The sequence below is a fragment of the Myotis davidii genome, unplaced genomic scaffold (assembly GCF_000327345.1).
Source record: "Myotis davidii unplaced genomic scaffold, ASM32734v1 scaffold133, whole genome shotgun sequence".
Taxonomy (NCBI): domain Eukaryota; kingdom Metazoa; phylum Chordata; class Mammalia; order Chiroptera; family Vespertilionidae; genus Myotis; species Myotis davidii.
Window position 1 is genome coordinate 3,189,159 of NW_006284732.1, and position 16,349 is coordinate 3,205,507.

At 39.0% G+C, this 16,349-nt stretch overlaps 2 protein-coding genes across 2 annotated transcripts in view; one reads left to right on the top strand and one right to left on the bottom strand.

Moving 5' to 3' along the window:
- Positions 1 to 5,872, top strand: part of UGGT2 (UDP-glucose glycoprotein glucosyltransferase 2) — a 159,004-nt gene extending 153,132 nt beyond the window's left edge. Inside the window, exons 38-39 of the mRNA XM_015557528.1 lie at positions 754 to 880; positions 4,969 to 5,872. Coding sequence (XP_015413014.1) covers positions 754 to 880; positions 4,969 to 4,991 — 150 coding nt within the window. The 3' untranslated portion in view covers positions 4,992 to 5,872. The remainder of the gene's footprint in view (positions 1 to 753; positions 881 to 4,968) is intronic.
- Positions 5,873 to 10,795: 4,923 nt separating this feature from the next.
- DNAJC3 (DnaJ heat shock protein family (Hsp40) member C3) overlaps positions 10,796 to 16,349 on the bottom strand; it is a 57,314-nt gene continuing 51,760 nt past the window's right edge. The window contains exons 10-12 of the mRNA XM_006755053.2: positions 13,890 to 14,022; positions 12,991 to 13,139; positions 10,796 to 11,412 (exon numbers count right to left, since the gene is read on the bottom strand). Coding sequence (XP_006755116.1) covers positions 11,255 to 11,412; positions 12,991 to 13,139; positions 13,890 to 14,022 — 440 coding nt within the window. The 3' untranslated portion in view covers positions 10,796 to 11,254. The remainder of the gene's footprint in view (positions 11,413 to 12,990; positions 13,140 to 13,889; positions 14,023 to 16,349) is intronic.

Here is a 16,349-nt window from a genome sequence, read left to right on the forward strand (position 1 = left end):
AATCACTGCAAGCACCTCTGAGAGGAAGCTGCCCTCAAGTACCACCCGCTGCCAGACAGTCCAGTTTCTCCCCGTATGAGTCTGGGTCCCAGAGACTCGCCAAGAACTGGAGTTCAGAGCAGTCGGGATGTGTCTCCCTCCCGATTGAAAAAGACAACCGTGTCCTCAGTTGCCAGCCCTTTCTGCGTGCGCCTCCGTACCTCTGCACTTTACTTCCGCACCTCTTCTGAGTCTCAGTATGCTTTTCTCTTTTTTTCTAGTTGTAGGATTTCCACTCAGCCAGCCTTCCTGTGGTTCTGGATAATGTCCGTTTTGTCTTTTAGTTGTATTTTTGAAGTGGTTGTGAGAGGCAGCAATTTCCGGTGTTTACCTATGCTGCCATCTTGGTTTCTCTCAGTCTGCTATGCTTTTTGTCAGAGCGTTCATGTATTTAGACCTCTTGTCAAACAAAATACTTTACAGAATTGTTTGAAAAACTTATGAAACATGAAAGTGTCTTTAAACAATTTTTTCTTAATTTCTGATTGAAGTGTTTGCATTGAACACTTACTGCTTCTAGAAACTAAGATCTGTCATTTCACTTGTTCCTGTCTCTATTTAATGAATTCCAGTATTTCAAGGACGTAGGACTTAGGACTCTACTCTTACAAAATGCATTTTGTTTGCTCCAGTGACACAGCAGAGTCCTCAAGTATTTCCTTTCTGTTTCTGGATCGTGGTTTTTTATTAACAAAACTTTATTTAAACTTTCAGTGCAATAATCCCAAAACAAAAGAACCCAAACTGAAAGCTGCTGCCAGGATTGTCCCAGAGTGGGTGGAGTATGATACTGAGATACGACAACTGCTAGATCACCTTGAAAACAAGAAGGAAAATGCAAGTAAGTAATCATTCTGTGGTAGCGTCTGAACCACATGTTGCATTAAATGAAACTAGAATAGATTATATACTTATTTCATAGTGAAGTTATCAAGTGATTAGGTCAGAATTTCTTTAAAAAAGCCTATGACATAATTAAGAATATTTTTATGTGGACTAAGCTCACAAATTTAAAATATGGTTAGAGCCTGGCCAGTGTGACTCATTGGTTAAGTGACATCCCATCCACCAGGAGGTCACTGGTTCTATTCCCGGTCAGGACACATGCCTGGGGTGCAGGCTCGATCCCCAGTGGGGGTTGTGCAGGAGGCAGCTGGTCAATGTTTGGTCAATGTTTCTCTCTCAGCAATATTTCTGCCTTGCTCCTTTTCCTTTCTTCACTCTCTAAAATCAGTAAACACATATTTTTAAAAAATATATGGGTAGAGAATCTATTCCCCCATGAATATAGCTTCAATTCATATAATCTATACCACATAGATGTGTAGTATAGATGTCACCTCCTGACGCAAGATAGAGGTAAACGTAAAAGTTTTAAAAAAATGTTTATGTTTAAGATCACACTGAATTTCCCAAATATGAAAGTTCAAGCTCTGAAGTTTAATAAAAGCCTTACATAACTAACTAAGAATATTATCTTCTCTCTCCCAAGTTTAATCTCATAGAAAATAGAGGTTTCTCCATGTGTTCCTGATTCTAGTAGCCTTGTTCGTTGGCTGGAGGGTGACTTGAATTAGATCTGCTTCCATTTCTTAGATTTAAAAAACTGTGGTTACCTTAGCATTTAATCATCTACATAAACCTTCAACAGATGTGTGCTGAATATTCTTTCAGGCCTCATAACTCCCTTTCCTTTCCAGTGTCTGTCTCCCCTTTGTTCTTTACTCCTTTTTAAAAACAGCACTAAGGCCCTAGCCTGGTGGCTCAGTTGTTCAGAGCATTGTCCCGTACACCCAAAAGGTTGTGGGTTCAATTCCCAGTCAGGTCACAGGTGGGATGCAACCGATTGATGTTTCACATCAGTGTTTCTCCCTCCCTCCCTCTCTCTCTGACATCCATAAAAACATATCCTTGGGTGAGGATTAAAAAGAAGAAAAGTACTGAGCTTTTTCAGTCAGTATGTTAAGAGACTTTCATGGGCTTTATTTTTTACCCTCACAATAATTCTTCCTACTAGTTTAAAATATCATTTTTCTTTTCCTCAGCTCTATTTTTTAGAGAAGCGAAAATGTTTATATATAAATTTCCTCACATAAGCATTAAATTGTTTCATCTTGACTTTGTGTTTTCCTTAACAAAACCAATGTGTTGTCTGAGGTGTTCCATATTTAAAACATACCCATGTATTTTTAATCTAATATATTTAAGTTCAGAAGTAATATTATTCTGTAAGTGGTATAAGTTTTTAAAGAGAGAGAAAGATAAGTCAGAGCAAAGTAGAAGAGAAGGAAAGTAAGCAATAAAAGGAAGGAAGAAAGGAAAATTTACATAATTACAAGTGCACAAAACTGAATTAAATGTTTCTCTTATCGAACTGGAAAGAGTTAAAGGATCAAAGTACCCAGCATTAAGGAGGATGTTGACACATGAACACTACATTTACACATGTAGTAGCTGTATAAAAACTTACAATATGTATACCCTATGACCCAGCAGTTTACTTTAAGAAACTTATATTTAAAAGAAAAATGATACATGATACATGTTCGTTTTAGCATTGTTTTAATAATGAAATAGAAATAGCCTGTCCATAGAGGATTGATTCTATAAACATTGATACATACAAATATAGTGTAGCTTTCCAAGAGAATATAGATAAATGTATTTGTGCTGATACCATATTTTCAAGTTAGAAAAATAGGTTATAGAATATGTTTAAATACGATTGACCCCATCTTAAAGAAAAATTGCATGCCTGTCTGTATTAGTATATGGTTATGTGTATAAAAGAAGTTTTACAAAAGAGATTATTGGTTTCTTTACTTGATTTGTAAATGTAATCGCTGTTCATTATGAACATTAAAACAGCATGGAAGATAGGGAATAAAATTGGAAGTCTTTTTATACTTAATGAGGCAACTATTTTTAAGGCTTTGGCATAAGCTTCCCTCGCCTTGGTGTAAGTATGGCTGTTTCTCCAAGAGGTTTCTTCTCTGAATGGGAGGGTTGGTTTATAGCTCTAGGTATATCAGCATGCTCTGGAACTGGCAGGCTTCCCTCTAGATGTATGTGCATGGACTAGCCCAGTGGTCGGCAAACTCATTAGTCAACAGAGCCAAATATCAACAGTACAACGATTGAAATTGCTTTTGAGAGCCAAATTTTTTAAACTTAAACTATATAGGTAGGTGCATTGTTATTAACTTAATTAGGGTACTTCTAAGGCTTAGGAAGAGCCGCACTCAAGGGGCCAAAGAGCTGCATGTGGCTCGCGAGCCGCAGTTTGCCGACCATGGGACTAGATCAAAGCCCATCCCACAAAAATATCTACCTGTCTGTCTCTCTTCTCTCTCCTTCCCGCCCCCCTTCAATAGATTATTCAATTTGTTTTCAAAAATAGTCTTTCTGGCCCTGGTTGGTGTGTTCAGTGGTTAGAGCCTTAGCCATGTGCCGAGGGTTTGATTCCCAGTCCAGGACATACATCTGGGTTGCAGGTTCAATCCCCGGCCCCAATTGGGGCATCTGTGGGAGCAACAAATGAATGTGTCTTTCTCACATTGATTTCTCTCTCTCTTCCTTTCTCCCTCTTCCTCCCTCCCTCCCTCCTCTGTCTTCCCTCCCTTCCATTCTCACTGGGAAAAATATCCTTGGGTAAGAATTAATAACAAAAAAGTCTTCTACTTTATATCGTGGGATAAGCAGGCTGTCAGATTTCCTCTGATATGCAGTAGGACGGGAGGGGAGCGGCCAGCACAGACACTGCAGACTAGTCCTTCAGTTAATTGCTTCTGTCTGACCCAGTCCCCACCGGCATTTCTGTTAGGAGGCTCACCGGGTTTCCACTGTCAGGAACACCGCCACATCTCAGCTGTGTGCTATGTATTCAGCTGCATATTCTCGTTTCCATTTTTAGTAATTCATTGATAATTCTGCACCAGTGATGTTTCATAACCACTTCCCACATTCCCTTTTATATTTTTTTATTATCTTTAAAGCGGAATTTAGTGGCCCTAGCTGGTTTGCCTCAGGGAATAGAGAGTCAGCCTGTGGACTAAAGGGTCCCAGGTTCCATTCTAGTTGAGGGCACATGCCCAGGTAGGTTGTGGGCTCGATCCCCAGTAGGGGATGTGCAGGAGGCAGCTGATCAATGATTCTCTCTCATAATTGATGTTTCTCTCTCTCCCCACCCCCTCCTTCCCTCCCTCCCCTTTCCCTCCCCCCTCCCTCCCTCTCCCACCTCTCTGAAATCAATACAAATATGTTTTACAAAAAAATAAAAGATAAAGTGGAATTTAGTGAAGATATAAACAGTCTTCCATCTTGAATTGTGGTATAGAATACTTTGTTTTTTAATTTCTACCTGAAAATATTTTGAATTCTCAGCGTTCTTAAATCAATTAGGATGTAACAGTTCAGTGATGCAGAAAGAAAAGAACCCATTTTTTGCCTCTCAGAGTCTTCACTGTTATTCTCACATTTGTATAGTACCTGTGTCTGTTTGAATGCTCTCCTCCCATCATAGAATACCATGTATGTCTTTTGCTCTTTGTTGTTCCATTACACTAATACTTTGTGCAGGTGAGTAATCTACTAGTATATTTCATGGCTTCCTGGCCAGGCTGGGTGTTAGGGCCTAGAGATAACAGATAAATAAGGCATGGTTCTTGTCCTCCAAGACTAATGGGAGCTCACTTCTAGGAGGGGACAAAGGTAAGTAGTCATGATATGGTACAATCTAACCGATACCATAATGTACAGAGCTATTCTTTTGTCACATAATTGAACCAAATAGATAGTACTAAATTAACAAACAAAAGGACCCTCAGTCAGCACCTGTGCTTTTTCTATATCTCAGACATCAGTGAGGTTTAAAGGTTTAAGCTAATTTGATATTTAAGATTTCAAGAAAGAAACTTTCCTCCCCTACAGTTTTGACACATGATGAACTCTAGCACTGGCTTTTATGAGAAAGAAGATGAAAGTGTGACAAGAAATCTGCCACCTGCTGGGAAAGTGTTGAACTACTGCTAAGACTTTTGGAAGTTTCATTAAAGATCAGTGACATATTCCTCAATTTTAAAAATATTATTTAAAAATACATGTACTTTAATTATTGAATAAATTTAAGTTATATAAGAAATGACCACTGAGTATTTAAAACTAAGTTTATTCCTTTTTCCTAATTGCTTAAAAGACTGATTTTACCAAAGTGGTATTTTGCCAGGTGACCCAGTAAAAAACATGTCTGACTAGTGGGATTTACCAAACCATCTACGTTTTTATGTATTTCAGCTCTGTGTGCATTTGTATTTTCTTATTCACAAAATGCATTTAAAATTAGAGAAAGGAAAGGGATGCATGCTTGTCTCTGAAATTTTTTAAAAAGTAATCCCATTTATACCTTATCTGTTGTAAAATGGAAGGTAGTGTTGCACTATAATGCTACTTTATCTTAAATTATGTTTTAATCTTATGCTCTATTTGTATTTTTTAATATTTCTAATTTTTATTTCATAAAACATTTGTAGGCTTATGGGGTATGTACATTTTTTTAAAAAGAACTGTCTACTTTTATAGAAACTAAGAATGTAAACTTTGTTTTCCTGTATTAATAGGAGAATAGGTATAGTCAGTGTTCAAAAAATATCCAGCTATTCTAGAATCATGGCATCTGGAGCTGGAAGAGAGTCCAGTGTCATCAGAATCCCACCCCCTGAAGTGACTAATGTAACAGGGCAGGTGAGCATGGGGAATGATGATTATTTTAAAAAGCTCCCCAGATGATTCTGTTGATAAGTGACATTTGGGGAACAGCCAGTAAGCAGCGGTTCTCAACCTGTGGGTCACGACCCCTTTGGCAGTCGAACGACCCTTTCACAGGGGTCGTCTAAGACCATCCTGCATATCAGATATTTACATGACAATTCATAACAGTAGCAACATTACAGTTATGAAGTAGCAACAAAAATAATTTTATGGTTGGGTCACAACATGAGGAACTGTATTTAAAGGGCCAGAAGGTTGAGAAGCACTGCGAGTAGAGTTTAGCCCCAAGCCAGTGTACCAGCACCCCCTTACAAGGCCCTGTCAAGTAGAGCCTCAGGCCATCTCTGAGCCCTCCAGGCCAGTAGATACAGGGTAGTCCATCTTTGGACAATTCTGTATAGTTAGGTCCCCAGTGAGCCAGAGCTGTCTATTGGCAGTTTCTGCTCTTGCTCCTTTGAGCTCTTCTAAACAAGTCTAGTTCTTCTCTATTTGACAGCACAGCCCAGAGTATTTGCATATAAGTTCTCTGTTCCCAGTAGCTTCGTTCATTGCTAATAAGAGATCACAAGACCTCTCCCTCTCCTGGCCACCCTCCCTTTGTTATGTTTGTATTCATCTATGATACAATGGAGTGTTCCAGATATGGCCTACCTGATGGAACTAGAATGTACCTGTGGTTTCCAGGGATCCAAAGGGATGCTATCAAAGGCCTCATGGGTAACTTGGCCTGAGGTGACCAACTCCATGTACTCTCTGCCTCATTCCTGTGGAGTCAGGAGTAACATCTGAGCTTGATGAGAGGTAAGAAATTCTGAGTTCATGGTTTAGTGTTTTGCACAGAAGCCCCAACTGCAAGATGGTACTTTTGTTTCCTTTATTGTCAGCCTGTTTTCCACTTTTGTAAGAATCCTGCAGAAAGGATGGGCTAGGGCAGACACCTGATTCCGATGCTTATTACTATCATGTCCAATTTGCTAGATTCTGTATTTTATAGAGTAGAAGCTGAAATTGAAGAATAATATGTCTTGATCACTCCCTTCCCAGCTTGTCATTTGAGTGGCTAAATTTACATGTCTCATTTCCACATGGCTGATACCTTATACCTGAAAATCTAGATTTATAAATGTTCAGTTTATAAATATTCTATAGGGAGCTTCCTCTTTGTTCTCCTGTAAGCCCTTATTCAGACTAAGGCCAGTTGTTTATATATTGCAAAGATATGATTAAGAATTTGCAAACTTTGAGCTTTCTAGGAAAGGTTTATATAAGCATTCTAGCTGTCCTTTAGTTTTAGGATATGCAGAATATAGAGAAGAAAGCTTCTTTTGTTGTTAGAAATTTGATTGAGATAACAGTGTGTCCCCGCCCCCCCCCTTTAAAGACTTTAACAGAAATGTACAAATCTATAGTAATAAAAGCATAATATGCTAATTAGACTGGATATCCTGGACGAAGCCGTGGCTGCGAGGGAAGCCCAGGTCCTGGGTGCCAGAGGGAAGCCAGTGCCGGCAGCCGGGGGAAGGAAGGCCTACTCTTGCACCAATTTTGTACATTGGGCCTCTAGTTATAGTATAAAAGGGAAAGTCTTCAAACAAAGCCAATTTAAGAGATTTTAATTGTATTGAAGTTGAAGAACCATTTACTTGAACGCCTAGCTGTCCCTAAGACTTTTGGAAATTAAGAGATTTTAGCCATTTCTGCATTTGGTGCTCTGATCTTCCTTAGCTTGTGTACAGGAGTTGTAATCACTGATTATGTGTGAAATAAAGTGGGAAAATAGACTTCTCCAAAAGACTAAAAATTAATCGAAAGCAAAAATGTACTTATTTTGACCATAAATATTTTTATTAAATGTGAAAATACAAGGGCATAAAAATAGTACCCATATGTGTAGACATGTCTGAGACCCATTTCAATTAATTTTCAGTTTCTTTATTAAAACACTAAACTGAGATGGATTAAGTTACTTAGTCTTCTCATTCAAAACCAGCTATACAGTCGTACAGGAGTACTATCTTAACTCCCCAAACATCTCCAGTTTTTACACTCTCCGCACTCTGCTTTCCACCAGGTAAGAGGTTCAACCACAGATGATTGCAACAAAACCTGTCAACTATACACAAGCCACGCAGTGGCTAATTTTATTCTTAAATCATTCAACAAATGAGATCATTCATAAAAAAAAAGTATCCCCATCTATTAACATAATTTGCAATTACAGAATAAACTCTGCTACTTCAAAAGGAATAATCTGATTTAGAATAAGGATATTATGCATTGACAAGTTAGCATTTGCCTTCTTTCTTCCTTTCTAAATATGGAAAAGTAAATTACATTCAACAAAGTTGCATGTATCTCTCTAGGTTATACTATTGATGTTTACTCAACAAAAAATCTTTGCAAGGCCTGTTACCAGTGCCCTGTACCCTTAAGGCAGTTGGCTCTAACAAATACCTGAGGAACCATTTTTAACTTAGGCATCTCATGCATTTTTTTCATGGTAAACCTCACAATCTTTGACCAACTTCATGCCTTTAAAGGTGAATCTTTCATTTTTCCACCATGAATAGAAAATGCCAGTTTTAAATTGTGATTCTGTTAACTTTGTTCCTACTCAGTTATCAGTATTTTTCTCTTTAAAACTTTGTGGATCATTTGCATTCTATTATCAAAGTCCCAAAGAAGTTCTGTTTCCATATTGGTATTTAGAATAAACTTTTAATACTGATTAAAGAGAAAGACATTTTAAAATTAGTAGTTATATCCAATTCACATCAGTAAACTATTCAAGTTGTTCTCAAGTTTTCATTTATCCAGTAAGAAAGCATAAACTTTCAGAAGTGGGCAATAAATTAATTTTCAGAACTTTTTCACATTTATAGGCTGATGTGTTTAATACTTGCTGCTGTGGAAAAGATCCACAGTGTAGAGACCAGAAATACTTCACTTGTGGAGCTCTCCAAAAGGGAGGCCTTAAGGGAATATAATACAGGTGAGGTTACGGGCCCCTCTGCACTCACTTTCCCAGAAAGAGCCATGAAGGTTACCGGACACTGCAGTCTCCAAAGAGACTCGAGAGTGGAAGTGCAAGTAGCCCCCAAACCAGTCGAGTGCTTCCTCAGTCGTCGCCTTCCATTGCACAGCGATCTTCAGGCTAGCAAGGAGACTCGCTGTCCTCTACACACCCATGTTTTCCTCAATCATGTAAGGGAACATCGAGTGACCGTCTTTCCCTTCAGGCGGATACCAGAAGACTGCTGATGCCCATCCAGGCTGGAACGTGAAGGTCATTGTTTTCTTCATTAATCAGCAAAACAAATTCCAAAGAATTAATTTCTCTCAGTGGCGTTGGCACTTGGCATCATAGATTTTACTCTTCACTGAAAACAGGCAAATAACTGCACATTTCAGTATGATGACTAAATTAAGTCCATGGTAAGACTTTATGAACAGGAATTATGGTTATTACAAGTGGAGAAAAAATAATGTACACAACCCAATGGGCAGCAATTGGCAGGCAGCAAGGTAACTTATGTCCCAGATGCATTTCCCATGTGGCCCAGCTCTCAACCCTCCTGACTTTTCATCCTCTCCTCTCAATAGAGGGCAAGTAATTTGATATTTCCTTTGTTCTCATTGTGTATGAAAATCCTCTTCTTGAAAGTAAATAGAGGCCATTGCTAGATTTCAAAGAGGTCACAGTGACATCAAGTACAAAAGAACCAGATTGAAAAAAATCTCTGATATAATTAAGTAATGCGATTACTGAAATAAACAAGGAATTTCCTTTGGGAATTATTTTCATATTAGCTTGAAATTTGAGACATTAAAACAAAATGAAAGCTGCAAGATGATCACTAGTTTTCAAAATGCATTGTTAAGTTTATTGGTAAGAGATAGACTTCAAAATAGATGCAAAAAGCACTTACGTGTTTTACCCAACTCAACTATGTGATTTTTGTCTCCTAGTTAAGAAAATTTTTTCCATATATGTTTCAGGATGACTGTGGAAGAAAATGATTTGTGCTTGGCTGTTGTGGACATTACTGGTCAGGATGCCTTCTAGAACTAAAATTAAAATGCTTGATTTCATAAAAACATTATCAGACTTGTATTGCTTAAAATGCTTCAACATGCTTTGAGGCAAATAGAAAAACCTTTCCAGAGTAAAGGTACTAATTCTTATCTAAAGTAATTCTCTTAGATTTCAAATGCAATATCAATAGTTCCATAAATATTTAATATTCTTGATTAAAGTAACACTCATTTTTTTAGGGGAAAAAAATCAAATAAACAAAGATTGAATAGTTCATTTCTTCAAAAGTAAGAAGAAAGAATCCCAAGAAGAGATGCCGTCTTGATAGTGGAAATATAGCCAGAGCTGACTACATTTGTAAGCCTGTAGGCAGGAGACCATGTAGCGGCATCCAGGTCTGGTGAAGGGGCAGGTCTGCTGTTTCATGCCCACTTGAAACAGGCCCCATGTGGGCGTTACTACAGTCCAAGTGGGTCTGCCAGGAGGTAAGAGAACCTGCCCCACTGTATGGATTAAAGGTGGGAAAGAGGGCATTCTGTTGATGTTAACTGAGCAACTTTACATTTCTACGACAATCCTGTTACAGGAAACGGTTTAACTCTCAATTTCAGTTGTTGAAGTAGTTCACTCTGCATCTCAGCAAATTTATTTTACATAAAACCACTGCTATCTTATCTGAACCTATTTTATGCATAACTTTTAAGTTAATATGTGATGTTTCATGTTAAACAAAAGGCCCATAGGTTTTACAATTAATTCTATGTCAGTGGTTTTTAGTATTCTCTTGCAGAGATACTCAACAACAAAATACAAAGTGTATGCTTACCATCAATCCAAAGTATAAACCTGGCTACACTGACTACCATTGGGTAGCAGGTTCTCTAATTCATGAGCTCGAGTCCCTTCCTCCCCCAGTGTCAGCCGTGTTCATGCGGATTAAAGGAGGCTCTGTAATTTAACAATATTTGCAAGTGACTGTATTGACCAAAATCGAAACAAAATTGTCCCTAAGAATAGCTCAAAATGTTAATATTCTCTTTAAGAATATTGAAATATAACCCATTCTCATTAAGGTTACGTACAGCTTCTTCTTATACACATAGGCACTGACATACTATGCAAGGCTGTGAAGAAAATCATTTCTACATGCTGCAGCATAGACAAACACAGACCAGGTGAGCCTGCCTCCAACCACTTCCCCAGACATTCCTCAGCTCCCGGCCATCACAAACCCATCCACCTCAAGTCTAAAATGGAGAACAGATTTTTCTTATTAAAACAACTCTTTGGTCATGGACAAACTAAAATATTTGAATTTTTTTTCTTTCTTTAGGATCCTGGAACAAGGTTTGTTTTTAATCTTTAAAAAAATGTAAGGAATAAGAGAGAGAGAGAGGAAAAAAAACAGCTGGTTTAATTGAAGTGGAACTTAAATCTAAAAGGTCCGCCTGAGCTGAAGGGATTGAACCCTTGCCATGAGTTCCAGCTTCTGTGGAAAGGGTTGCCACCACCTCCTTGTTGGCTCTCTGCATCCAGGGGGTCTTCTCCATCATCAAACTTCTTCCTCATTTCTAGAAAAGAAACCAGCAGAGTGAGACTCAGGTATGGACTCAGATGTGGAGGAGGGGTGGACTGAGGGACTACTTACTTTTCAGTTATTACAACAGGTATGCCTGACACTCAAAAATAGGCTCTCCTAGATCAGAGGTTTCGTCTCAGGAAACAGAGAAACACCAGTCACAGAGAAGGGGTGAGGGCCAGGGTTGAAAATGATACCATTGAAAATCAGACCCCCTAAATCTCTCCTCACAAGAAGCCACCCAAGGAGATGCTTCTCTGGAAAAAATTAGTAACTGCAGAGAAAGCGGCCTCCAGAACAGCCCTGTCACCATCCTGAGCCCAACAAGGAAGTCAGCCTGGCACACGCTGTCTAAAGCCTCACTATTAAATAATGTGAATTTCTTCAGAAATGAGGGGAACGAGGCCACCTCCACGGCTGTGCCTGTCAGTCCCGAGGAAAGTCCCTGATGAGCCAGAGACCAGTGCAGGCAAATGGGAGAAAGGAACACTGCAGGTGGCCGGAGAGCAAGCTCATCCTCAGAGGTTAGAAAAAGCCATTTCATCCTTAAAATAAGAACGGGGGTTGAGAAAAGGGAACCAAGAAACAAAAGGAACTCATAGTAATTAAAAATGCAGTTTTTTTCTCCATGGGCACCTCTGTGACTGCCAGCCCAGCTCCCGTGCAGCTCAGCTGCACAGCCCCCAACCTGTGCACTGTGCAAGCCAGGGACAGAGCCACTCCAGGGAGGTGGTAGACCCTCCTCTGCGGAACAGAACCACCACAGTGTGGAGCCTCCTGCACTCACTAATACACTCTGTCTCCTGGGCTTGATGATAAATTACTTAAGAACAACAAATTGTTTCACTTCAGGTGCATAGTGTAAGTGAGGTGTTTAAGATTTGTCAAATGGACATACAACTTGATTTCCTTCTATTTTTTCCTTAATTTGTCTAGCTCAAGCCATAGCTTCTGCTCCCACTGACACGGGAAGGCAGAAGAATCAGTAGATACTAGCTTACCATTACGTTCCCCTTGGAAATGTCAGTGTTGTTCAAAAATACCTAAATTCTTCTTTCACTCTTATTTCCCAGGCCATTTTGGCGTGTGTTAAAGAACACTTATAGCAGCCAGTAAATCAAATGAACATCTAAGGACAAGATTCCTGGGGACCACACACTGGCAGGCAGCTTCTCTTCCACCACTGCACAGTCCAGCCTGGTTTCCTTATCAAGCTTCTGTCAGTTTGGTATGAAGAATTCATCCCTGAGCTATGAAACTGGGCGAAACCTAAGAGATCCCCCTCACTGTTGTACTTCCATATCACAGGTGAAAAAAAAACAGGAATGTCAAATTCAGGCTTTTTCATTCCCCTGCACCGAGAATATGTGGGTCCCTGAGTCTGACGGGGCAGGCATGAAACTGGACTTCTGAAACTGCAAGCCCACACTAGTCACCAGCCCTTGAAGTGAGCCCAGAGCTGCCTCCCATCCATTCTGACACCACCTCTATGACAGGCAGTGGAAGAGGGAGGCTAAGTCACCTATTGAGCCATTTCAAGAGAATAGAAAATGTTAAAGTCAGGTGCTACCTGGATCAGAGAGGACTTCTTTAGCAGCTGCAATGTCGATGAATTTTTTCTCAGCTTTTTTCTTTTCTTCTTCATTCTGAAAGTTATCTGGGTGCCACTGCATTGCTAATTTTCGGTATGCTTTAATGATTTCTTGCTTTTTGGCATTTCTGAGGGGTATTAAAATTTATTAATAATCATTAGTTAAGAAGTACCCAACACTTCTGGATTAGTTTACTTATAATAACAATTACCTAAAAAAATGATGTTTGTTCAAGGAAGGTTTTCTTATTCAAAAGTACATATTGAGTAAATTAAATACCTTAGTACCTACAAGTTGATTGTTAAAATGCCACTTTATTTAAAGGCCTAGATACGTTTTCTTTTCCCCAACCCCCTCTCTCCCTCCTATCCCCACCAAAAAAAAAATCTCACTCCTAACTCATTACCTTTAAGAAATATAGGCCTAGCCTAGCCAGTGTGGCTCTGTGGTTTAGCATCAACCTATGAACCAGGAGGTCACAGTTTAATTCCTGGTCAGGGCACATGCCCAAGTTGCAGGCTTGATCCCAAGTGTGGGGCGTGCAAGAGGCAGCTGATCAATGATTCTCTCATTGATATTTCTCTCTCCCCCTCTCTCCCTTCCTCTCTTAAATCAAATTTAAAAATATGTATTTTTTTAAAAGGAAATCTAGGCCTAGGATCTATTCATGCTACAGCATCATATCTTTGTCACCAACTACTAATTCTCCATTATTGCATTACTAGTCTCCATCATCCAAGAAAACTGTAATATATTCAAAATAGTTTTATGATGTTAGGCTATTAGGAAAGGAAAGGAATCCGAGAAAGAGGAGCAATGATTAGCTTTAAAACAGTTGAATAAAAATAAAAATGCAAACTTTAAATTAATAATTCACCTTTTTACTCCCAAGATTTTATAATAATCTCTTTTCTGTGACTGTTTCAATAGTCTTTGTGCTTTCTCTAGACCTTCCCGAATCTGCTGGTCATTTTCATTGTGTTCCTGAGCAGTTTCATAATCCTGAATAGCTGTCAAAATATGTTTAAGATAATGCTGTTAAGAGGAATTACAATTTATAACACTTTTACTTATCCTGCAAAATTGACACTGAATCCCCCATCCTCCCCCCCCCCCCAATCTTTTCACTCTTTTGCCATTACTGCTAAAAGCCTAAGAAGTGGTAACCTTAGTAATTTTGTTCACAAACTTACAAAAGACATAATTAAGGAATAATTTAGTAGCTTATTACTCCCAGTCAATAAAATTCACTGGTGTTTGTATACTTTCCCTCCCACATTATCTTACCCATACCTTTTAGCCTTGTAGATATTTTAACATCAGCACTTTAAACAAAGCAATCTTACCATCAATAAGATTAAAGTGATTGTTATACAGGAAAACAAGACAGTGGCAAAGAAAATCTGCTTGGTCAGCTACTGGGTCCACAGTACAGAAGAATTAGAGGCTTAGAAAGGGAGCAAGAGGAACCATCAGCAATCAGAATTACTGTCACCCACAGATTTCAACATAAACTATTACAACCTGATGTTTTTTAAGTATAAATCAAAATAGAAACCCACATACAGACCTTGTATGGGAGGTCTGATAATCCATATTGTATCCTTTCATTTAGATTTAAAATATTTTTAAAAACAGGCGTTTATCTGGATACCTAATGTCATGCAGAAAGGAGTATCCTTAGAACGGTTGGCCCCTGGCAGCATCTGGAAAGTTGGATTTCAGAAGTGTTCCCAACATTCCCTGGTAAAGACTGGCTCACCATGCCGAAACTATTTGTATAAACAACTGTGATTTATACGAAACGTCTTATTTCCTTCTGGAAGGCTTGAATTTGGGTATGAACTAGGCAGCCCCCTGGAAGACAGCACTTCACACTTGTTGAGGAATTAGCTGGTGCTGTATGATTTCACAGAGAGACGCTTGGAATCTTTCACCTGGTTCCCTCTGAATTTTGCCCCATGAGCCTTTCCCTGGTCTTACTTAGTATCCTGTCACTGGACTAAATCTTGGTCCTCAATACAACTACATGCTGAGTCCCATATGTCCTCCTCCTGAATCATCAAATCTGGGGGTGGTCTTGGGAAGCTCCAACACAAATTTTTCCATGTTCTCCCTGGACAGACACCTCAAATAATAGATTGTTGGTTTCAAATTCTAGTTTTTATGGAAATACCTTTCATTGTAAAAAAGACAACTCTGGATAACTTGCCAGGATAGATAATACTGGAAGGGGTTTAACCTTGGGCAAGGTTAAAATGAGAAAGATATTCAAATTTATAAGCCTGAACTACATAGAAAAATAACCAACACTACATCTGTTCCCCCTGCCACTCCCCCCCCCATGAACAAAGGGGGGCCGCTTTAAGCTTTTCTCCTAATTCTGCCTCAACATATTGTTAAATATTAATGAAACACTAAATATCAGTCACCCAATCCACAGTGACATCCTAAAGTATCTTTACAATTTAGTACAAAAATCCGTCATAAATAGTAGCAAGGTTTAACTTTGCAATTAATAACCATAGCATTTGATATCAGAACTTAGTAAGGAAATTACTTTGAAGGAATTTAATACAAGGGGAAATGTCTCAATATATGCAATTTTGCTACTTATACAAACTCTACACTTAAAACATGTTTGCATTCTTAAGTGTTCATAGTATCTCCCCAAAGTAGTCTTCTACATTCTATCTTAAACTTAATATGGATGATGCAAGGCTTTCCATGGGTATAAACTAGATAATTTCTAATTATATTTCAAATTCTACTCTCTGAGGGAATCCTAAAAAAATACTAATTGCCATCTAGTTAGGTATATGCCATACACTGAGCAGCTGTGAAAAATAGAGTAAGCCAGAAATACTAAGGCCCCAAATGAACATTCCTATCTAATTATAGAGAAACATGGTAATTAACCGTAACTTTGCTACCCTTCCCATTGGCTAATCAGTGAGATATGCAAATTAACTGCCAGCCAAGATGGCAGCTGGCAGCCAGGCAGCTGAAGCAAACATGAGGCTTGCTTGCTCCAGTGATGAAGGAAGCCAAGGTTCCCCGCCTGCCACAGCCCAGCTCTGAGCTCCAGATGCAACAATGTTGCAATTATAGAACCTAAACAAACCCCAGATACCTGCTTTCAGCCAGCTTAGCCTCAGAGCTTAAAGCGGCCAGGGTTGGCAACAGAGTTTCAATTATAGAATCTAAAGAAACCGAGATACCTGCTTTCAGCCGGCAACGGCCTCAGAGCTGGAGCCAGCTCTCAGCTCCAGTGACAGCTATAGAAGGTAAATAAATCCCAGAATAAAAAAAAAAGGAGAGGCTGGGAGCTTCAGTT